The sequence below is a fragment of the Nycticebus coucang genome, chromosome 10 (genome assembly GCF_027406575.1).
Source record: "Nycticebus coucang isolate mNycCou1 chromosome 10, mNycCou1.pri, whole genome shotgun sequence".
Lineage (NCBI taxonomy): Eukaryota > Metazoa > Chordata > Mammalia > Primates > Lorisidae > Nycticebus > Nycticebus coucang.
In genome coordinates this window covers 37,670,034-37,695,691 of record NC_069789.1, presented here as the reverse complement: position 1 = coordinate 37,695,691, position 25,658 = coordinate 37,670,034, and the positions used below count along the sequence as shown (strand labels likewise).

Below are 25,658 nucleotides of genomic sequence, written 5' to 3'. Positions count from 1 at the left end.
TACATTTTCAATCAATATAATTTTATAAGTTATTTTTCAACGGTACAGGCCCCAGGTAATATGATCCCAAACCAAATAAATGCTAAACTATAAGGATTCTTTCTTATTCTTAGTGAAAAACTTCAGGGACTAGAAGGGTTTAGGAAACTATCTGTATCTCTGAAATGAAATATTATAATAGGTTTCACCTTACATAGCAAATGAACTTAACCTGTGGTAGAAATTTCTTTTCAACTCAGCAACCGGAACCTCATAAAGACCTTAATCTGTCCGCTGCATGATTTATATCACATGCTGCTTCTTAGCTATAGAAGTACAGCACGTAAACAAACTAATCAATCAGACAGAAATTTACAAAACTGGTAGCTACAGTACATGGTTTTAAATGGAATAAAAATCACTGATACAGTAAAATAGCAAAATATAAAAATCACTGATACAGTAAAATAGCAAAATAATTTACTTCACCATCACAGCAATCTCAAAATTTCCTATAAATATGACAAAAGCAAAAAAAAATACAGCTCTCTCTTCATAAAGCAGACTGGAAATAATGCCCTATACCAAAGAAACATTATTAACAGTAATAGCTACCATCTATGGTGCCTGTGATTTTTCCAATAATACTGTGGTGTAGGTGTTGTTATCCTCATTTAGAGGTGTGACCATGAGAATAACAGCCATCACTAATAGTTGGCATATGAAAGGTACCATGCTAAATACTTTACAAATAGTACCTTATTTTAACCTTCACAATAACCTTATCAGTTAGGCATTATTATTATAAAAAATTATCTTTATTATTATAAAGAAATAGAAGAATAGAAGAAAGCATCATAGGATTGCAGCATATTGCTATGCTTCCTAAAGTGAACTAATTTAATAGAAATAAAAACTGTGCACTGTGTAAGAACAAGACAGAGTAAAGCAGTAACTGGGAGAGGCATGGAATTTATCCAGTGTACTTGCCTAGGTTATTTACAGGGAGAAAAGGATCTTCCATAAATAAAAAATGGCTTGCTATATACAGTCTTTGGTTCCCTAAAACAAGATAGGAGGGGAAAGGGCAATTGCTTTCCCCTAGGATCCAGTTTTAACCATCACAAGTTGATTAATTGAAGAAGTACTTACAACAGGATGTGGAGAAGAGTTAACACAGCAGGCCTAAGACTGTTATTGTTAGAAAGGCCAGCGTGTAAGGTCAGCCCATGGCTAGCATCTGGGAACTTGAATTTAGGAGGGTTCCCACTATCCTCTGGTAAAAACAGTCCCTATGAGGCCAGGTGCAGTAATAATCCTAGCATTCTGGGAAGCTGAGGCAGGAGGATCTCTTGAGCTCATGAGTTCAAGACCAGCCTAAGCAAGAGTAAAACCCCATCTGTACTCAAAATAGAAAAACTAGCTGGGAATTGTGGTGGGTGCTTATAGTACCAGTTGTTCGGAAGGCTGAGGCAGGAAGATTGCTTGCATCTAGGAATTTTAGGTTGCTGTGAAATAGGCTAATAACCATAGCACTATAGTCTGGAACAAACAGAGTGAGACTGTCTCAAAAAAAGAAAAAAGAAGGGCCAGACACAATGGCTCAACACCTGTAGTCCTAGCACTCTGGAAGGCTGAGGCAGGTGAATTGCCTGAGCTCATGAGTTTGAGACCAACGTGAGCCAGAGTGAGACCTTGTCTCTAAAAAATAGCTCGGTGTTGTGGCGGACACTTGTAGTCCCAGATACACAGGAGGCTGAGGCAAGAGAATTGCTTGAGCCCAAGAAGTTTGAGGTTGCTGTGAGCTATGATGCCACAGCACTCTACTGAGGGTGACAAAATTACACTCTGTCTAAAAAAAAAAAAAAAAAAATGGTCACTGTGCCTAAACTGTGCAGACAACATGGTTTGCATTGAATACCTGCTTTCCTTCTGTAGCCTGGAATTTTGGTCTGCGCTTGACAGAAGATATATACATACCATTGCCATGTATAATGTGCACTTTTTGCCCAAATTTCTGAGGGAAAAATAAGGTTGTGCTCTATACATGGGTAGTACTAATTTCTTATCTATATAAATATTTTTAATTCTTTTATTTATGCTTATGCATTAAAAGTGTACTCTTGTACCATAATATGTTTTTAAAAATGCTAAAATTCCTTTACAATACAAAAAAAAGTATCTAAATATAAACAAATAAAAATTTGAATTAAAAAATTAAAACAAAAGTTTTTTTTCTGAAAGTTTGGGCAAGGAATATGGATTGCATTATACATGGCAAAATACAGTAGTCAGTCCCCAGTAAAAGTCTTGAGCACTGACTCTCTAATGAGTTTCCCTAGTAGATAACATTGCGTTTCACACATTGACACAACTTGTTTCTGGGATTAAGCAAATCGTAAGTGACTCCACTGGAACAGATCCTTGGATGATTTCACCTGGCTTCCTCCAGACTTTGCTAATGTGCTCTTTCCCTTTGTTGATTCTGTTCTTGTGTTCTCATTGTTCCAAATCCTAGCTGATTATAACTATGTGTTCAGCCCTGAGTCCTCCTAGTGAATCACTGAACATGGGAGTGGTGTTTCAGACTCCTGACACGGATAATTAAAGATACTTTGACACTAATAAAACAGCTACTGCCAATAACATGGCTATAAAAACTTGCCCAAGATTGGCTTGGGCTTTGTAGAGGTTTTACTTACTCCCCAAATATCAAAATAAGTTTCAAACACCCCAACCTTAGATTAAGTTAAATAATATTTTTTAATAAGTGATACCCACCAGGAACTCTAGCAGGAAAAGAATCAAGAGACCCTGCTCCAGCACCACTCTCTTCTTCATCTTCTTCAAATTCCAAATTCTCTTCTTCACCAGGTGCTAAAATTCTTCTACACGAAAAGGGGCAGAAAAAACGAGCTATGAAACTAAATGTATTAGTGAAATCTCACAACAACTCATTTCATAGCTAAGGTGCTGATACAAAAAATGTTGACGTACTGAAAACAATGTTTATGCCAATGATATTAATAATACCAAAACTGTAGAGAGTGGTGGCACATGCCTGTAATCCCAGATACATGGGGGATCACTTGAGCCCAGGAGTTCATGACCAGCCTGGGCAACACAGCAAGACCCCATCTCACAAAACCCAAAACCAAAGTTGATATTCAAAAAAAAAAAACAGAAATATCTAAAATACAGGTATAAAACTGATAATGAAATTAAAAGACATATATAAATGTTTATTTATTTTTTTATATAAATGTTTATTTTACCTTAATGGGACAGGCTGAACATCAAATGGGAATTCTTTATTATATGTAAGAATATTCTTTAGGACTAGAATAAAAAGATAAAGAAACATGAATACTCCCATAAATCAAAATCACAAATTATATGTTAAATTTTAAATCATTTTTACTATTCATATTAATATATATATTTTCAATTCCCAGCCTTACTACCATTCAAGAGCCACAGTGCATTTGAATCGTATACTTCAGGTACCAGTATTTTCAGAGTACTGTCAGATACCCAAGGAGAATAAGTTAGAGAGCCTCAGAATCCTCATAGAAAATGAACCCCCACCTAGTTTTCCTGTGTACAAGGTCCTAGATGAGACATGGGACACCAGAGAAGAAAACACTTCCCCCCTGCAGTACTTTTGTTGAAGGGTATCAAAGATGACCTGTTAGAGGCATATGAGCACATTTTATTCTCTGTTCTGAGTAGATTTCCCCTCAATGCCATCGTTGGTAGTAGTAAGGTAACATAATTATTTATTTTATGGTAAAATTTATTTTATATGCAGTCATGCACCAAATAACCATTTCAGTCCACAATGAACTACATATATGATGGTGGTCCCATAAAATTATAATGGAGCTGAAAAATTCCTATTACCTAGTTTAGAACTGTACTATACTTTCTATAGTATGTAGTTTATGTAGTACTGCACTTGCTATATTATACTTTTTATTGTTATATTAGAGTGTGCTCCTTCTACTTAATTTTATCATATTTTCACTGTACCCTTTCTGTTTACATATGTTTAGAAACACATAAACTTACCATAGGGTTACAACTGCCTACAGCATTTGGTACAGTAACACACTCTACCTAGGTGTGTAGTTGGCTATACTATCAAGGTTTGCGTAAGTACACTCTGTGATGTCTGCACACAAAAGAAATTGCCTATGTGCCTCCATTTCAACATTAAGTAACCCATAATTGTACATATACATACATTACACAAAGAGGAATGTATCCTCAAGACAAGTCTTCAAAAGACATGGTGCCACTCCCGTGTTCTGATTTTGGTCAATCTATACTTCAGTGATTTTATTCTGGCATATAAACTTAAAGACAGATGTTCCAAATTCTAGCTATTATCTAGAGAGGTAGTATTTAACTTAGTGTTTCATTTCTAGCCTTTCAAGTTCCCAGGAACTACCTGCAAATACATCAAGGTAAATTCATAGCATTAACTGTGCAACCCAAACAGCTCCCACGCTTTTGTACTCAGATTATTCAGCCTTTAGTTTTGGAGTCCTACAGTTTAGAGCTAAAATAAGTGTGGCACATTGGCATCCCAAAAGAGGAAAACCAAATAGCACAGGTTGCAATTACAGGACTACTCCAATAGGGACTTCTTATGGATGTACTCTGTACTATATCCTTCAGTGATGAAGAAGTCTGAGACTGTGTCTAGATTCTCATTCATTCTCTTTCTTCTTCTCAAAAAATAAGTATTGAGTATCCATAATGTTCCAATCACTGGTTTAGATGCTGAAGATAACAGTGATCAAGGCAGAGGGTCCCAGCCCACATAGATGGATCTTAGATCCTAGTCAAGAAAAGCAGACAATAAATAAGCAAATAACACAATTGTATGTAGTGTTATGAAGGGCACAGTCTGGACAATTGTGTAATGGAGTAGAGAGAGAATTTTAGCTAAGGTGGACAGGGTACGCCTTTCAAAACCAAATTATGAGAAGACATCTGAGCCATGACTTAAAATGAGAGGAACCAAGTGGCCAAGCAGAAGGGCTTCTTTCCAAGTATGATTAGAGAACAAGCTAGAGCAAAACAAAGGCTCCGAGGCAGGAACTAGTTAGGCGTGTTCAAAGAACAGAATGGACTGTACAGCTACAGTGTGATAAGCTGAGGGGAAGTGGCAAAAGATAAGGTTAGAAGGTTTGAAATCAAATCCTAGCTCTATAATTATGCCCATGATTTGAATAGTCACATAGCTACTATGAATCTCAGTTTTCTCAATTCTGAAATAGGAATACCACTTCCTTTACAGACTGTTGAGAGAATCAAAATCAAATGACATATATGAAATTACATGGGGAAATGTAAAGTCCCACACAAGCGTAAGCCTACCTTATTATATGGCAACCTGCTTTTTCCATTGTCCCATGTTGCTGACTAGAATCTTAGTATTTCTGATCTCACTTAGAAGCACTATTTTTTTACATTATAAAAATATCTTTTCTAAACTTGGTACATGATTGATCTTGATGAGTAAACTATTAATTCAATTCAATAAATATCAATTAATCACATACATATTATTGTGCCAGATACTAAGAATGGGGCAGTGGGTGACAAAAAAGACAATGTATCATTTATATCAGAAACAAAAACACAGAAATGATGTTTTAATAACAAAATAGGGGAAAAAAACAACTGTTAGTATGTATGAAACATCAGTAAAAAAGTTGAAATCTGTATCAGTTATTAAGAATATCTTCCATGTATAGTGCAAAAGAATTAAATAGCATTTTCTTTTCTTAGGTATCAATGCTTTGAAAGGAAATGTTTGCTTTGGCAGAATAGCCTCTCATTCCTTTATTTTCACAAGTGTAGAGCATATCAGATCTTCAATTTATATGAATAATTTGGGAAAGAAAGAAATACTCTCTCAATTTCTTTTTTTTTGTAGAGACAGAGTTTCACTTTATGGCCCTCGGTAGAGTGCCATGGCATCACACAGCTCAAAGCAACCTCCAACTCCTGGGCTTAGCCATTCTCTTGCCTCAGCCTCCCAAGTAGCTGGGACTACAGGCGCCCGCCACAACACCCAGCTATTTTTTTGTTGCAGTTTGGCCAGGGCCAGGTTTGAACCCGCCACCCTCGGTATATGGGGCCGGCACCTTACCGACTTAGCCACAGGTGTCGCCCATACTCTCTCAATTTCTGGAACTGCAGGTTAGGTTTTACCAACTGTAGAATACAGGGAATCTAATTTTCTTTTAAAATGGGGTGCTACCTTAAACTTTACATAGGGTTTTCTTTCCTCCAACACTAGTGATGATACTTCCAGGAGGATTGCAGAAGAGGAGAAGTGAGTTTGTCATTGCACATACGGTATTAAATAATGAAGTATATGATGGGCTGGGGACCCACTGGCTCACTCAGGTAAACTCAGATGCTTAGGACCACTGAATGGCAGACATCTGTGATGTGCTCAGCTATTAAAAACTCAGCATTCCCAGCCAGGTCTCACAGACCATGGCCCTGCCACCCTCCTGAAGTTTATTTATACCTACAAGTGACATATATAACAAATATCAAAGTGTGTCCTTGTGACTGACTTGTTTCATTTTTGTGGTAGACAAAATGGTCAAGTGCTTCCCATCTGAAAGATTACTTTTAAATTATGAGAGAAGGCTTAGCGCCTGTAGCTCAGTGGCTAGGTGCCAGCCACATACACTGGAGCTGATGGGTTGGAATCCAGCCTAGGCCAAATACAACCAAAAAATAGCCTGGCATTGTGGCAGGTGCCTGTAGTCCCAAGCTACTTGGGAGGCTGAGGCAAGAGAATTGCTTAAGCCCAAGAGTTTGAGGTTGCTGTGAGCTGTGACACCACAGCACTCTACCAAGGGCGACACAGTGAGACTCTGTCTAAAATAATAAATATAATAATAAATAAATAAATTATGAGAGAAGAATCCCTGAGGACATTTAACTCTATTCAACTTATCAAAAATTTGCCAAGTTCATACTATATACAAAGCACTGAATTAGGCTCCCTGGGGAAAATATCCAAAGGTTATACATAACTTCTTTGAGGAGTGAAACCAACATAAGTGAAAATAATACAAGGAAGACTCCAGTAATGGATATAAAAAGTATTTCTACAAAGAACAGGAAGTAGAGTTCAATATAGCTAGGGGGAACAGAGAAAGCTTTCGGGGGAAGGCAGGACATCCATGGGACCTGGAGGGATGAATTAATAGCAGGAAATTTTACAGGGTGGTGGTGGGAGATACGTTTCATCAGAAAGAAATAGTATATTATTGAGGATTAATATAAGAAAATCAAATGTACTTTCACAGTTTTAGTTTTCATATGAATTTCAAATAGGATTTTTAAGAGATTTAGAAAAACTTTGAAGGAAAGAATACATGTAAGTTAACAAAATAAACCAGCCTAGTTCAATATATTGAACTTACATTCATTAATTTTCCTTAGAAGAGGCTTAAGGTCAAGCCTGACTAGGCCAGCTTGACAAAGAACACTTAAGCTGAAACAATCAAATACCAATTTGTAGAAAATGTTTAATTCCAATAAAAAATTAACTCATGGCAAGTGCCTAACTCTGATAAATTCAGAGTTATAGAATTTATTCTGAGATACAGTATACACATTTATGTTTCTTTAAGAAGCCATAGCAAATTAAAACCAACTAAAAAGTATCAAGTAAGAAGTACAAATGAAAAGCATATGAATCCCAATAATACTCCCTTTCCTTTCCATTCCCCTCCCAAATCTTAAAAAAAAACAAAACCCGAACCCTAAACCCTCAAGGAACAGATCAATGCAGATTTTAGACTGATTTTTGAACTCGAGAACTATGACATTTAGAATTGATGGTGGTAAAGCACCATTACTAACTATTAACAATATAGTGAAAGAAATACAGGCTGGTCTAAGTGAACCCTGGCATTTACAAGCAGAAAAGTCATGGGCAAGTATCAGTGTTGTCATTAGCAAAATGCAGTTAAGAGGATTTATTCAAGTGTTGGGCATTCATCTGCTAGTGTAAAAATTGGTCACCATTATTACCAATGAAAGAGCTTATGAGGCAGCAGGAGGGAAGATCGAGCATGTTTATAGGAAGAGGATGAAGTTTGCAATCTTTATAAGTCACCCTATGTATCTTTAAGAGTCTTACACTAAAGAGTGATAATTTTCTTTAGAGCCATTATATAACAGAGACATGTTAACTGTAGTTGTAATCTTTTATTCAAAGTCATCAATGTACTTTTCTCAAATTAATCGTATGTATAGCTAGTCATGAAAGACCATATAAAATGATTCCATTTATCTGAAGTGTCCATAATAGGCAAATTTATAGACAGTAATTTAGTGGTTGCCTAAGGCTGGAAGTGAAGGGGGTGGGCTGAGATAGGGAGAAGTGGTGACTGCTAATGTGTACAGGGTTTCTTTTAGGGGTGATAAAAATGTCCTAAAAATTGACTGTGGTGGTGGTTTCACAACTCTGTCAATATACTAAAACCACTATACACTTCAAATAGGTGAACTGCATGGTATTTGAATTATATCTTAACAAAGTTACTAAAAGTAATCTTATAAAATGTATTTGTTAATGCTTTAAGAAGAATCAAAACAAAATTCTAGGTATAAAAATGCAGTAGTTAAAAATAAAAATTTGTGAGAAATTTTACATAATTTTATTGGCATCCTTGTATATACTGTGTATACATAAGAACTATTCTGAATATAAAATTATGGCTTATAACAAAAAGCTTATGAATTATATAAAGTAACTAAAACTATTAAAATGACATGGTTCATCATAATTTTTGCCATTCTCAGAAGGATAGTGTTCTAAGAGATGAAATATGATCACCTAACAATTGTGGAAAAGCTACCAGAGTCACAAACAAATCTACGATGTATTCCCATTTTCTTGGTTACTTTTCTCTACCAACTCAAACAATAGAAACAAGATCCCCCCCACTTTTTTTTTCCGAGACATAGTCTCACTATGTCGCCCTCAGTAGAGTGCCATGGCATCACAGCTCACAGCAACCTTAAACTCTTGGGCTCAAGCGATTCTCTTCCTCAGCCTCCCAAGCAGCTGGGACTACAGGCACACGCCACAATGCCTGGCTATTTTTTTGTTGTAGTTGTTACTGTTGTTTGGCAGGCCCAGGCTGGCTTTGAACCCGCCAGTCTCGGTATACATGGCCAGAGCCCTAGCTGCTGAGCTACAGACGCCGAGCCAGATCCCTTTTGGTACAGACTCTGAGAACTCTTTTCTTGTCCTAGACTTGCAATTACAATCACATTTCACTACTTGTATAATACATGTCTTTGTTGGACTTGCTATAAAAGAATTAGAAATTGGCAGTTTGTAGACTTCATATGAATATTTTCTTCAGTTCTTATGAGACAGATTTTCTCACCTGAGGCATGGAAACATCAGAAGGACTACACTAGTGAGGATAGAACTAGTCTGACATGTCCAGAGATTTAGGCCCTGCTCAGCTACTAAGAGTTGATGTGAAACAGGACAAATCACTTACTTCATCTCTTTCTTCAACTACCAAGTAAAGAACACAACCACATGACTTCTAGGACTCCTTTACTCCTTTAAAATACTATGATTCCCAACTTAAGAATTTGACTTAGATGGATAAATAAAACCTACTATTCCTGATTGCATAAAAATGCTAAGATGTACAATCTTTTTTTTTTTTGTAGAGACAGAGTCTCACTGTACCGCCCTCGGATAGAGTGCCGTGGCATCACACGGCTCACAGAAACCTCTAACTGTTGGGCTTACGCGATTCTCTTGCCTCAGCCTCCCGAGTAGCTGGGACTACAGGCGCCCACCACAACACCCGGCTAGTACAATCTTTTTTCAATGAAAGATGAGAATACTGACTTGCATTCATTTAGTCTTACTTCAACTCTTGAGCATTTGCCCATATTATAAACATTTCTCCTAAAATAACATGCTTTTGAACCAGCAAAAAGCTTCCTTCGGCATAATCTTAACTACCAAAACATTTGAAGGAATTGTTTACTTCAATAAATTTTAAAGAAGGGAAAGAAAAATGGAGACAATATGGAAATATTTTGTAGATCAGCTCCAACAAGTGGACTGAAGTTTTCAATGACATGTAGTATAAATGAGCATCAATTACTACAGCTTATATTCTTTACTAGACACTACTATAAGTGGTACCAAAGTAATTATAGTCTTACTGAAGTGATTAAGACAAAATAAAGGCTAACGCCTATTGAGACAAGGTATAATCTAATATATTTTATAATGAGAATACAAACAATAATTACTACAAACATTATAGGAATTATAAAAGCATCAAAAGTCACCTAGCACTAGATAGTAACAAATAAATCAAATTAACATCTATGATAATCTTTTTGAAAGGATTTTTTTTTTTTTTATAGAGACAGAGTTTCACTTTATCGCCCTCGGTAGAGTGCCGTGGCGTCACACGGCTCACAGCAACCTCCAACTCCTGGGTTTAGGCAATTCTCCTGCCTCAGCCTCCCGAGTAGCTGGGACTACAGGCGCCTGCCACAACGCCCGGCTGATAATCTTAATATCTACAGAAAATTAAACATTTTTCTAAAGGAGTATCATTAAAAAACATAAAAGAAAACTTACTTGGTTCTAGCTTCTTCAGGTCCTCCAGTTTAAATTCTTCTTGGGACTGTGTAGACTAAATTTAAAATAAACATATTACATCTTTTTATTACAAAGATTTCATTGCACACTGAGTCTTATGTGGCAAGAACCAACATTCACAAGTATCTGTTTCTTGCCTTGAAGGTAGAAAATGAAAAATCCCAAACTAGTTTTTGTTTATTTTTGCATTCTGGGAATATTTGGGCCAAAGGTAACAGAAAAAAAAGAAATCATCTTTTATTTTGCAGTTTATAAAACATGAGCTAAATTTTTTATGTATGAGTTTAACAGATGAATTCCCATTGTTATAAAACTCTTCTGAAATAATACTACTTTGGGCATAAATATCTAATGTTCTATCAGACTGATTCAGAATAATTTATTTTTCTAGTATTAAAAAGAGGGGAAGAAAGCCTATTTACCTGTAAAGCTGCACTTCGTAATTCCAAGCATGTTGCAATTTTGCCTATGGTTTTCTGTAGGAAAAAAAAGAAACTGTAAACATCAAACTCTTTATAACTGTTAGTTGTCAAAAACATGGTAATTTTTTATTGATGAGCTCTATAATTCCTTTAAATAAGTTAACTTTTATTTCTTTCTAGTATCTTGCAGACTTTAGAGACGAGAAACAGGAGGCAAAGGGCTGTGCTAAGGGAAGGAAGATGAGTATATGTTCTTTTCTTACCTAATGTACAAATAATTTGGTGACAGCTTTAGATATGATTTAAAGGGCAAAGAAAAGGTCTTCCTAACATCTTCCCTCCCTTTTCTTCTCCATAATGCCTGAAGTTTACTAGAAGAACCTAAAAATATGTGAAAGTTAGCATAATGGTATCATTTACTTTTGACTTAAGTCCAACTCTAACTTGTTTAATTATACAAAGACAACACTAAGCAAAATCAATATTTGTGATGAACAATGGCACATTTTATAGTCAGATCTGTTTTACAGACAGATCTGTTTTATATAATGAGCTATAAAATGGATAGGTTTAATAGACTCGTGTTCTGTTATCTGAAATAAAACACATACAAAATCATTAAAATATAAAGTAAAGACACTTGATTATTGTAAGCTTTAGCAAAGTAAGCCATTACATGTACTGAAGAAACAGAACAAGATCTATACTAGGAATCAAGCCCCAATGACTAGGAAGATTTCCAAAGTTAAAGAGCTAGGGAACGTCATGGTTCTACCGTCTAAAGGTCCAAACTGAAATCAGGGGGAGATAGATTTGAAAAGCTGGGAGAAGGGGGAAGTCATTGTGAAATGGACCTTCAAGACTAGCTGAGAAATCTATGCACTTTAGTACTCAGTTACACAGAAGTTTTCTGAATAGGTATCTCTATCAGATCTACCCTGTAAGATGGTTGTGACAAAATCATACATAGAGCAAAACAAGGAAGCAGAAAGACTAAAAGCAAAATCAAGCAGGTTATTTCAACTATCCAAGAAAACAGTAATCAGAACACAAATATGAATAACTAGAGTAGAAAGGAAAAGGAGATTCAAATATAAGAAACCACCAGTAGAGCAGGCAGCTGAATTATACACATTAAAACTTGTTAAGTCTTTTCAAAAAAGTTTTTATTAGAAATAAATCCACATTATAAAAGTGAAATATTTATGCACATTTTCAGTGCCTGCACAATGAAATATTCTAGAAAAAAAATTATTTTTCTAAATATATTGATGATTCACGAAAGTTAGTAAATTGGATTTGATGGTTTTCTCTTTTGTCAATGTTCTCTGGAAGGCAAATGAAAAGCAAAGAAGAGCAATGACAAGTGTGGTCCTGGCACCTACATCTTACACTAGTGGGCACTATACAATTATTGTATCTACAATAAGAAACTGATAGAGCAACTCACAAAATAAACCACTACTGAGCAAGATATGACTCGAAGCTGAGGAACAAGTAACAATACTATCTCTATAATCTATAAAAATTACTTTTAATCCCGGGGCGGTGCCTGTGGCTCAGTCGGTAAGGCGCCGGCCCCATATACCGAGGGTGACGGGTTCAAACCCAGCCCTGGCCAAACTGCAACCAAAAAATAGCCGGGCGTTGTGGCGGGCGCCTGTAGTCCCAGCTACTCGGGAGGCTGAGGCAAGAGAATCGCTTAAGCCCAGGAGTTGGAGGTTGCTGTGAGCTGTGTGAAGCCACGGCACTCTACCGAGGGCCATAAAGTGAGACTCTGTCTCTACAAAAAAAAAAAAAAAAATTACTTTTAATCCCAATATACGAATTTAGAAAATGTCCATTTTTATTCTGAAAATTTACATTTAGAGATTATGTTAGAAAATAACATTTATACATAGTAACTGCAAAAGCATTCAAGAAACTCGTGGCAGATTTATTCACTCTCTCCAATAACTACTGTATTGTAACCAGCAATAGTTTTTTCCATATAAAATCTAATATTCCTAATCATTTTGTTTACATATACCACCCAACTCTGACAAAACTAGTAAACACATTTTAAACATAAATATAATAATAAGAGTAATAGCAATAGCTGATAACTACTGAGTACTTACTAAGTGATAGGCTCTGCTAAGTGATTTATAAACATTAACATTTACTCCTCACTGATAATCCTGCATCAGATACTATCATTTTATAGGTAGGAAAATTGAAGCAGAGAAGTTAAGTAATTTGCCCTAGACATCAATGCCTTCTTTAAAATATAGCCATATAGTATCTAGCAAAGCAGTACACTTATATGTATTAATATTATTTGGCTGTAACTGTTTGTGTTCTTTTAAAAATGATTTTGTCTATATTGATATGTATCAATGAGTAATTTTTTACAATATTAACGTCTTTTTTTTCTTTACCATAAAATCCATTTGATTTCATACTTTTAACATGTAAGGTAAAATGCTGTAGTTTAACAACTGTGAGTCCACAAATAAACTATTTTAAATTTAAACATTTCTTCAAGTTAAGCAGAAGCAATAGGTTTTTATACAGAAATCTACTGAACTATGGCAAAATACCAATAGGCATTATTCATAACTATTTTAAGGGACCACACCCAACCTCAGTATTAAAAGGAGGGAAACACTATCATTTCAGCTGTTTAACAGCATTAACTGTTAAAACACATAGCATTTACCAGTGTCAAAATCAGGTTCTTGCTGCTGGAATTGTTTCACCTTTCTTAAAAATAAATGGTTCCAAAAAATGACTTGTTAAGAAACACAAATTCACATGTTCCAGAGTACAGTATTGACTATTAGTGTACAATAACACTAAGCATTGAAGGTGAGTGAAGTTTAATAGTAGATACACTTGAATTATAAGCACTTCATTCAAATTAATTGGTCATACCTAACATGGTATAGAAATAAAAAATACTTTCATTTGAAGAATATTGGCTATTTTGTCATTGCTAGAAAAATTGATAGCTCAAAAGATCAGTGAAAGGGAAAGATGAAATAAAAATGGATAATTAAAGAGCTAAATTAATTTTAGCTCTTTGAAATGTATTCAATTTATGTACGGAAAATAGGTTTAAAAAATACACATAAAGTAGTATAGTCTCAATCTAGACTTAACTTTTTTTTTTTTTGCAGTTTTGTCCAGGGCCCGGCTTGAACCTGCCACCCCCAGAATATGGGGCCAGTGCTCTACTCGTTGAGCCACCGGGGCCACCTTAGACTTAACTTTTTAAACAGCCAGTCATCTACTGTCTAGCTGGGCAGGGTGGAGAGAAGATAGGCAAGTTGGGGGAGTAAGGGAACCCTATAAAATATAAAACAAGCTTATAGTGCTGGAAATCTCATTACCACCAAATCTGACTCAAAACAGGGAAAAACTTTCTTAAGCATCATGAGACAGGATGTTCTATTCTGTCCAGAAACTTACATGAGAAAATTTACTACACCAAAGTACGGAATTCAACGGAATGAAAGCTCTTGGCAGTTATTTGTTGGCTACTATACCCGGTTGTTACAATCACAAAACTATTGAGAACTGAAATGAAAGCTAAGTGAACTAGTCATGAGGGAGGATCAAATAAGAAGCACAAACTTTCTTATTTTATACCAGAAATCCTTGAAAACATTAAGAAAGTATATATGCAGTTTTCATAATGTTTATCTTCATTTAACATTAGAAATCAGTAATTCTGCTTTAGAGTTCTTTAGATTTAAAATAAACATTGTGAAAATCTGTGTATGTTATTCCCTCAAAAATTAGGATTTACCTAAAAAATTATGATTTTAAAATAATAATTGTGAATAAATATCAGTAACTTAAGATCTAAAAAAAGCATTTATACATCAAATATTTCTGAGAACTCACTGTTCAGTAGACAGTGAAAATCTTCATAAAGGAAATATTTTAGATATATGATTGCCTTAAAAAAAGATCTTCTCTCAAAGTCTCATAAACCATTGAATAGTTGGCATGATTCCAAAATTTGCCACTGCTACAAAAATACTGAAAATAGTAAAAGTATAAAGAATACAATTCAAAATAGAAAACATAAAAAAGTTTTGCTTGGACCAATGTAAGAAACATTCTCCAAAATACAATGAAGTTTTTTTTTTTTTCCTTTTGCTTATGTGCCAGGTTTGGCATTTAATAAGTTTTATAGATCCAAAACTTTATATCAAAATTTCTAATAATGTTTCAGAACACTAGACTCAATGAAATGTCCTATAAAGGGAGAAGGGAGACTTCCAAAAGCAAATAAATTTTAAAATCCACAATCTTTGATATATTTGACATATATATTAACATACTACAGGCCCCAAGAAGTCACAAAGTTTCTATTCAAATAATATCTATTAATTTCTGAGAATCAGTGTTCCCTAGAACATACCTGAAAGGGCTTTCTTTTCTAATCTTAATTAACTTGGAGCCTCTAATAAATTTTTCCTTATGTCACATTCAAATAAGGCCTACATGTCAATATGAGGTTTTTTGACGCATTGTGAATGTTTCACTTGCCTTTTTAAAGACAAATTTTTAAATGCTACAGCTTGCTTTATATTCATAACATAATACAGAATAATTTTGGGATCCTTCTCTAAGCCCAAGGAATAGGCAGGCAGGCACAAGGTCTCTAGATACAACTGGGAGCCACAAATGCCTCCTAGGCAGGTATTATGAAGAATAAATACATTAGGAACCAGGCATCCCAAAAAGGAAGAGGTACAAAATATAGAAGTCTTAAGATTTAGGGATACCTTTTAAGATCATTTAGGTTCTCCCACCCCAAATTTCAGACGTAAGAAAATTAAGGCCCAGAGCCAGAATATAAGACTCTTGACTTCAGATCTCTGCTGTCTTCTCTAGGTCATGCTGCTTCCTAGTCCTTTTGGGATGAAAGATCCATGGGTCTTTGTAACCAAAGATAAACTAAAAAAAAAAATAGCAGTCATTTGGCTACTAAGGAACTGCTACAAATTAAAGAATAAATAGCATCATAGCTTCAAGCTTTAGAAAGTTAAAGAAAATTATAATAAAAGAGTTAAATTTTTACTTATTAGTCTAATTATCATATGAAAAGGTTCATTTCTTGAAAGTATTTTTTTTCATAATTTTGATGTTTTAAAAGGTCAAATCACTTTGAGATCATGTGACCCATGAGTCCTATACCTAAACAAAAGATGTTGAAAATAAAGCTTATTAGTAACTTAAGGCAAATAGGTGATTAAGAAATATGGGGTCATTTTCTTTCAAACTACTATAAAGAGAATTATGCCTCTAATTTGATTTTCAGCTTGACAGTTGATGTATATTAAGATTACTTATTTATGGACATTGATTTTATATTCCAAGACATTACTGTATTTTTTGATCACTTCCAAGAGTCTTACAGTTGAGACCCTGGGGTTTTCTAAGTATAAGATCATATCATCAGCAAAGAGTAAAAGTCTGACCTCCTCTCTCCCCATTTGATACCCTTGATATCCTTCTCTTGCCTGACTGCATTGGCAAGGACTCTCAGTACTATGTTGAACAGAGACTGGACATCCTTATCCGGTTGCAGTTCTAAGTGCTAATGTTTTCAGTTTTAGTCCATTCAGCATGATGTTGGCTATGGATTTGTCGTAGATGGCTCCTATCAGTTTAAGAAATGAACCGTCTATGACTATTTTCTTAAGTGTTCTTATCAGAAAAGGGTACTGTAGAATGCTTTCTCTGCATCTACTGAGAGGATCATATGGTCTTTGTTCTTGCTCCTATTTATGTGTTGAAGCATCCCTGGGATTAAGCCCACCTGATCATGATATATAATTTTTTGAACAGGTAGCCTGTATTTTGTTTGCTAGGATTTTTTTGAGTACTTTTATATCAATAATGATATTGGTCTATAGTTTTCTTTTATTGTTGGGTCCTTTCCTAGTTTCGGTTTCAGGGTAATATTTGCTTCATAGAAGGAGCTGGGGCAGATTCCTTCCTTCTCAATGTTTTGGAATAAGTTCTGCAATATAGGAATGTGCTCTTATTTGAAGGTTTGGTACAATACCTGAGAATATACCTAAAAAAGGATTTGGAAGATCTTCATAGACAGTACTATGAAACCCTAAGAAAAGAAATTGTAGAAGACATTAACAAGGGAGAACATACCATGTTCATGGCTGGTAGACTTAACATTGCTTACATACCCACACTATCCAAAGCGATATACAGATTTAATGCAATCCCCATTAAAACACCAATGTCATGGCTTGGTGCCCGTAGCACAGTGGTTACAGCACTAGCCACATACACGGAAGATGGCAGGTTCAAACCTGGCCCGGGCCAGCTAAACAAATGCAACAAAAAATAGCCAGACATTGTGGCAAGCACCGATAGTCCCAGACACTTGGGAGGCTGAGACAAGAGAATCACTTAAGCCCAAGAGTTTGAGGTTGCTGTGACCTGTGATGCCACAGCACTCTACCAAGGGTGACATAGTGAGACTCTGTCTCAACAAAACAAAACAAAAAACCACCAATGTCATACTTTGCAGATCTTGAAAAAATAGTTCTTCATTTAATATGTAACCAGAAAGAACCCTAAGTAGCCAACCCAATTCTAAGAAATAAAAATAAATCTGGAGGCATCACTTTATCAGACTTTAGGTTATGCTACAAGTCAATAGTGACCAAAATAGCATGGTACTGGCACAAAAATAGAGACAGATCTATGGAACAGAATAGAAAATCTAGAGATGAAATCAGCTTCATTCTGCCATCTGACCTTTGATAAATCAAACAAAAGCCTGCACTGGGAAAAAGAATCTTTAGTTAGTAAACGGTGCTGGGATTTTTGCAACCACATGCATTTATTTAGCTGATAGATTTTTATACCAAATTCTTAACTTTAACTAATTTTTTTCAGCAGCAGGTATTTTGGTTTTTTTCCTCTTGGTTTCATCTTGCTTTTGAAATGCAGTGGATAAGGAGCTGTGAAAGTTCAGAGTTAAATAAGTGGTCAGGTGGAATGCAATTACTCACAATCCTTCTATTTCCCAAGTTTATTTCTGAGTTCCCCTACTCTTCAACCAAAGCACAGATGGTCTCCACTAAAGTTAAACAATGCCTAAATGGCTGAGTAAAGAAATTCATTAAGTGATAAGTCATAAGGTACCCTCTAAATGATTACTTCATGTTAGGGAAAGCATAATCAGTTACATTCTTTTTATAATACTTAAGTATAACAGTTTTGGTTTTAGTTTTTTTTTTTTGCTCAATGGACTAGAAAGATGGAATCCTTTTCATTTGGAATGCAATATATCCAGAGATTATTTTATGGTACCTTTTGTTCTTCTGTAAATTCAGAATTATTGTGTTGAGACTGGGCCTCTTTTTGTAGATGTCTTGCTAATCTGTAAGAACAAAATACATATCCTTTAGAACTGAAGGAAAGCAAACAATGCGAGAGGTGAAACAATTTAAATCATTTCACAGACAGTAAAGTACAGTAATACTTTGTTTTCAAAGTATACTCTACATTACCTTTAGAATCAAATTCTTTATACAATGATAATGAAAGTAAGATTACTTTTTAAAACATTTCCCTGGGACAAAATTCAGCTCTAGGCAGTAAAACCAGAATCTTAGAGCTAGAAAGAATCTCAAAGGGCATCTAATCCAACTTTCTTTAGTATGCATGAATTTCTTCTATAACAAGCCAGTAAGTAGTTGTACTGATTCTGCTTAAACATTGCCAGTGAGCACCAATGATAGGACCAAACAGAGATACTTTATCAGTCTATCAATTTGCTGATAAAATTAGTCCAAACTTGAACTAAAGCAATGACAATGGTAATACTTTATCAAAACATACATTTGAAAACCTGCTTTCATGAAAATAAAATTCTCCACCAATCAGAAATAGAAATCCATGTTTGTCTAATTATCATCAGGCTCAAAATAAGAGATAGACCTTGGGTAAGTTTTTAAGGATGGCTCTATATTACTAGTACAAGCTCAACAATGAGGATCTGAACCTATTTCTGAGAAAGCACAACCCAAAGGATTGACACTTATAACTGAACAATTAACCAATTTTGAGCAAAAGATTTGAACAGACATTTCTCTGAAGAAGATATAAAAATGTACAATAAGCATATGAAAAAATGTTCAACCTCATTACCCTTTAGGAAAATGCAAATCACAACCACTGTGGGGGCTGGGTGAGGTGGCTCACACCTGTAATCCTACCACTTCGGGAGGCTGAGGTGGGTGGATAGCTTGAGTTCATAAATTCGAGACCAGCCTGAGCAAAAAAGCAAGACCCTATCTCTACTAAAAATAGAAAAACTGAGGCAAGAGGATCACTTGAGCCCAAGAGTTGGAGGTTGCTGTCAGCTATGCATTTTGTTTAACCATCAGTTCTTGGACATTTTGGTTATTTATTTTCACTCTTTGGCTGTTATGAATAATGCTTCTGTGAACATTTGTGTACAAGATTTTGAGGTATATACCTAGCAGTTTGGAACCGCCACAACACTCTACCCAGGGCAACAGCTTGAGACTTTGTCTCAAAAACAAACAAACAAACAAAAAACAAAACCAGAGGATACGCTTCACACCCACTAGGACAGATATAACTTACAAAGAACAGAGAAAGACAATAATAGGTGTTAGCAACGTTGTGAAAAATTGGAACCTTCAAATGTTGCTGGTGGGAATAAAAAATGGTGCCAGCCACTGCGGAAAACAATTTGGCAGCTCCTCAAAAAACTGAATAAAGAGTTACCATAACACCCAGCAATTCCAAAATGCTAGGTATATACCTAAAAATCCTGTACACACATGTTCACAGCAGCATTATTCATAACAGCCAAAAAGTGAAAATAAATAACCAAAATGTCCACGAACCAATGGATAAACAAAATGCAATACTTCCATTCAGTGGAATACTATTCAGTAATAAAGAAGAATGGAGTACTGATAACATGCTACAGAAATGAACCTAAAGAACATTACACTAAACAAAATCAGCCAGATGTAAAAGATTACATATGATATGATTCCATTTACATGAAATGTCCAGAATTATTAAATCTGCAGAGAGAAAAAGCAGACTAGTAGGTGCCAGGACATGATGAAACTGGAAGTGACTGATACCAGGTATGGGTTTCTTTTGGGAGTGAATGAGATGTTCAGAAAGTGGAAATGGTTGTACAACACTGTGAATATACCAAAAACTGCTGACTTGTACACTTTAAAATAGTGAGTATCATGTTATGTGATATTTATCTCAATTAAAAAATCTTCAGGGGAAAAAAACCTAGCAAACAATTTGAAAACAAAAATCCCAAGCATACTATATGCTATTCAACAGGAACATAAAGGGTAGCAATTGCTAGCTTCTGCCAAGCCCATTGCAGAGACAGTTCATGTTTGCAATAAAACAAAGAAGTACTAGGTGGGACTTCTTTAAGATCATGTGTTTAAAGATCAGGCATAAAGTTCGTCATTCTTTATCCAATCTAGGAAAAGTTTGCATCCTCCTCATCATAAAGCAAGGAATTCAACAAAATAGCTCTCCCACCTTACTTTTCTCTTCAAGCTAAAAACCTCACAGTATTTTTTCCTAAGTATCATTCATAGATTCACTTTTGGTGGCTCCTACCCAGGAAAAGATTTCTTTCTACAAATACAAACTTCCATAGCTACTGTCTTTGTTCTGTACCTGGCTTCTTCTCTAAGTCTTGCTGGCCTACCACCTACATAGAATACACAAAGAATCCATAGTCTATAGTGTTAGCAATATCAACTTCACATCCCTGAACTCAGGAAATTACAGTGTGGAATTGAGTTTCTTTATTTAACTAAGTCTATACATAATTTGCTACTGATGGCTGTCAACCTAAGCAGGGTCGTTGTCAGAAGAAAAGGTGCAGTTCTAAACTCCCACTCAAATGTTAACAGTCATTAGAAAGGAAGGATGCTAAATTCAAATGGAATCTTATTATTAAAAATTAGGTAACACACTATGAGGAAACATTTGCAAGTCACGTATCTAACAAAAGACATATCCAGAATATACAAAGAATCCTTTCAACTTAATAGATAAAAGACAAGTCAGTTTAAAAATGGGTAAAATATTTGAATAGACACTTAAAAACAAGACTTACGTAGGAAAACATAAGAATATAAAAAGACATCACAGTGTGAATGAATGTTCAAGGCAGTATTATTGATCATAGTCAAAAAAACAATTCAAATACCCATCAACTAATGAATGGATACACAAAATGTAGTATACCCATACAATGCAATACTATTCACCAATAAAAGGGAACAAAATAATGATACATGCTGTTACGTGGATGAACCTTAAAAACATGCTAACTAAAAGAAGCCAGATGCAAGAGATTATATACTGTGTCATTCAAACCACATACATGCCCAGATAAGACAAATCCAAAGAGATAGAATGTAAATTAGTGGTCGTCTGAGGCTAAAGTGAAAATATGAAGTGACTGCAAATGGGCACAAAAGATCTTTTTGGGGTGATAGAAATGTTCTAAAAGTTGACTGTGGTAATGGTTACGTAACTTGGTAAATTTGACTAAAAGATCATTAAATTATACATACAAAATGGGTGAATTTCAAGGTATATAGATTATATCTCAATAAATGAGTTTTTAAAAAAGCTTTTTAAGCCTAGGCAAAAAAATTAATTTTCTATATCCACAAAAAGTGTGTCATTTCACAAAGTGAGATCTGATTTTGTTCACTGAGGGAAAATCTACACTCTATGGACATTAGATGAGAAAATAAGAGCTGACATTCTATTAGTAAAAAGTAAGATAAACTTGTCAATTATTATTCTCTAGTAACTCATCACACTTTACGAAGATGCCTACAAGTAACAACAAGACTATTCTCAAGGACAGTGTTAACTAGACTTTAAGCATATCAACAAGTAACTGATGGCAACCCCACAACATTCTGTGACACAGTAACTGATGATTCTCAAACCATCTGTAGTTAAGGATCACTTTTCCCCCTAACCTGTTCCAGGGTAAGACTTTTATAAAATATAGTTTAAAAAATATCGTGAAGACATTAAATTGCTGTAAAGTTTTAAAATGCTTTGTTTCAATTTCTTTCTTCAACTTGTTGCAAACCAGTAACAGTTTACAAACCAGGACCAACCTGTGGACCACGCTTTAAGTAGCACAGATATAGTCTACTAAAGAAGGCTAAAAACAGACATTATCCAGACTTTAAACTCATCCATTCATTTAACAGATTATTTATTGAGCATCTATGTGCTAGATAAAAACCTTGGAATTGATCCTGAGAAATGCAATTCTTAGCAACAGTTTCTGTACCACTCTACCATAAATTAGAGGTCATGTATCCCCAGGTAGGTGAAAGAGGTAGCCTGCTAATCAGAGTTACTTTTAATTGATATATTTTGAATAACAATTTTTGGGTTGTTTAAATGTTCCCATAGTATTTTGACATCATCTCCTTAATAATATCTAAATAAACAATTATGTATGGTTAGCCTGGTACCATTCTGGACATTATATACAGAAGAGAACAAAATAGGCACCATCACCCCTCTACGCCCAAACCCTGCCCTCAGAGAGCTTGTATTTGGGTGGTGAGAGAGACAATAAACAAAACAAAGATACAGAATCTTAGATGATGATAAGTACTATAAAAAAACCTAAAAGCAGGATGGGAGCGGGTAGTTTGTGTGAGACTGAGGTAGGAGTGGGGGTAGACAGGAGGCTTAGTGATTTTATATAGGATGGGCAGAGAGTGCCTTCCTAAGAAGATAGTATCTGAACAAAGACCTGAAGGAGGTGACCAAGTGACCCAAACAGACTTAAGAGTGGTCCAGAAAAAAATACAAAAACCCTCGGGCAGAAGTGTGCTTTAGAGAACAGCAAAGAATATTGTAGCACTTGACTGTTTTCATACTTGTGTAATTGGAACACCTAATTACTCTAAAACCTTCCATTAGACTCTCAGTGCTTTGAAGGCAGAATTCTTCGTATCCCCAGGCCTTATTGCTGAATGAGAAAATTGTTGAAGTTCTAGTATTCTTCCCTCCCAGATATTTCAAATAAAAAAAGACAATTTGCCTTTATTTCTAGATACATTAATTTTGAGCTCTCTACATTTTATACATAGACTGTATGTTTATAAAATTTAAGGCAATATTACGTATCCTTATTGAAATTTGACACTGCCAATTTTCATAATAACCAGCCACTACTCTGAGTCATAAAGTTCAAAGGTTAGCATTGAATCCAACAATGGATTTGCATGTGCCTGTTACCCTCATTCAAATGTTTCTGTAAATTCCAACTAAACAGCTTGCATATTCAATTTTCCATTGTAATTTCAATTGGACATGGTATTCTTCATTTTCCATTGTGAGGTCTGCTCCCCAAAGTCAACAGCTGCTAGGTCCCACCATACCTCAAGCAAGAAGTGGCTTTATATTTCAAGATTTGCAATTTTAGTTAACAGAATGAGTATGCATAGGTAGTCACTATCTAATGGCAACGGTATGGAAGGCTGTGTTCTTCTATCATGAAGAAAATCTTTTAATTTGTCCAATTCACTTACAGAATTAGTCTATCGATGCATCTGAAATAAAGCATCTCAAGTACAATGTAGTAAAGGAGACAAGATTTGAAAGTAAAAGAAAATTCCTATGGTTTCATTCTGTCACCTAGGGTCATCTGTTTAACAAAATTTTCCTCATTCTGTACATGAGAATTACATTCTCACTGAGTAGCTGCAAGAGCAAATGAAATCATGTGAAAGTACAAAACAAATGCTAGTACTTGTGACATATAGCAAAGTGGCCCAAGGCATGGTGGCTTGCAAGTCTTTTGGAAACTACAGGCAATTCAAAGTCAGTAAGATTGGGTAGAGAAACATCTGCACATTTAAATCATCTTACTGGCCAGGTGAAAACGAGTAACTATTGTTGGAAGAGGATAAGAGTTTTAGATCTTCCAAGTAGCAATCATGTATTCTTTCTAGAAGATAGGAGGGTGGGGGCAGGAGGGTGGGGTTTGGAGGCTGGGGTTTTACACCTCACACGTGGTTTCATACCCAAACCTCAAACAATAACTTGCTTTAAACTAAGAATAATTAATGGCGACAGTATGCAAACAATAGCATTTCAGTAGGCAGTTCTTATATTTAGTAAAATGTACAAGAAACTAAGCAAGACTATATATATGTGTGTATGTGGGTGTGTATAAAATCTTGTCTTTTAATTTTGAAAACATCCCTGAAGTTTGTTGGGGAAACGCGAAAGGGAAAGAAATCAGGACTTAGGTTGATCAAGGAAACTGGTACTCACGTGTACCCTGCAGCTATACATTATACACAGGAAAAGGAGGAGGGGCCCAAGGAGGGAGTGGTGGCTCCTGCGCTTGGTCTACTAATTCACGTTTTGCTCTCTTCTGTTCACATCCTGCCCGGGCTCCACCCAAAGCAACCAGGCGAAGGGGTGGGTGGGACTCACAGCCTACCACTCAACAGTCCCAGAAACCGAAACAAAATCGAGTTGGAATTGGGAAAGCACTGCTCACCAGAATAGGGGAGCGCGACAGGGACCCTTCTTTTGGCAGGAGAGGTATCCCTAGCCCTCTCGGCTTCCGAGGGTACCCGCTCCCCTCAACAGCAATCAGTTACCTCCTCTTCTACACATGGAAGGAGGAAGACAGTCACAGACACACACACAGAGCAAGGCCACTTGTCCCTGGAACGTGGGCGGAGAACACACAAGTATTCCACAGAGATTTTGAAAGAGAAATCAAGGGGTGGCAAGCTGGGAAAGGCGGAGGAAAGGAAGAAAAGAAACTGACTGCAGGGCTGGGTGGGCGTAAGACGATGGAAAGGAACTAAAGGTAGCCTAGGGCCGGCGCCCGAGCAAAGAGCTACCTGTTGAATGGAACTGGCCCTGCGGAGGCGGAGGGGGAAGGGCGGCGAGACACCCCTGGGAGTGGACCTGTAATCTCCAGACAGCCTCGCCGGGGCCAGTGAGATCTCAGCCCCAGTGCCTGCAGAGCCCCACCCTGAGAAGCCTTGGCTGCAGACACAGTGATGAGAGACACCGACAGAAACAGGGGGAGGCAGACGACTGGAGCTGGTCTGGCCCGCTCCCGCGGTTAGTCACTCACATCTGATATTCGTCTATCGCCTCCACCAGCTGGCCCCAAGAGTCGAAGTCGGCGCCTCTCCTAAAACTGGCGCCCCAGCGCTGCAGCAGACTCCGGGTCACCTCCGACATGGCCGGTTCCCACCACCCCCGTCCCCTCCCGCCCCTTCCCCAGCAAGGCCGGGCTCTAGGGCGCCATCCTCCCCGGGCCTGGCCCCGACATTAACAGGGCCAGGAGGAACCGCTGCGGCCACCACCGCCACCCGCCGAGGAGCCGCCCAAGCCCATTTGCAGCCACAGCCAAACTTGCGGCTCTAAAGAGACCGCCCCGCCCCCGAGTACCCGCCCCTGTGGTTAGGTTGAGACCGCCCCACTCCACC

General features: G+C 36.5%; 1 protein-coding gene across 1 annotated transcript in view; it reads right to left on the bottom strand.

The window, feature by feature from the left end:
- Nucleotides 1-25,619, bottom strand: part of AIDA (axin interactor, dorsalization associated) — a 48,786-nt gene extending 23,167 nt beyond the window's left edge. Inside the window, exons 1-6 of the mRNA XM_053608154.1 lie at nucleotides 25,301-25,619; nucleotides 18,439-18,508; nucleotides 11,098-11,151; nucleotides 10,655-10,709; nucleotides 3,255-3,318; nucleotides 2,761-2,867 (exon numbers count right to left, since the gene is read on the bottom strand). Of these exons, the coding sequence (XP_053464129.1) occupies nucleotides 2,761-2,867; nucleotides 3,255-3,318; nucleotides 10,655-10,709; nucleotides 11,098-11,151; nucleotides 18,439-18,508; nucleotides 25,301-25,410 (460 nt within the window). The 5' untranslated portion in view covers nucleotides 25,411-25,619. The remainder of the gene's footprint in view (nucleotides 1-2,760; nucleotides 2,868-3,254; nucleotides 3,319-10,654; nucleotides 10,710-11,097; nucleotides 11,152-18,438; nucleotides 18,509-25,300) is intronic.
- Nucleotides 25,620-25,658: the final 39 nt, after the last annotated feature.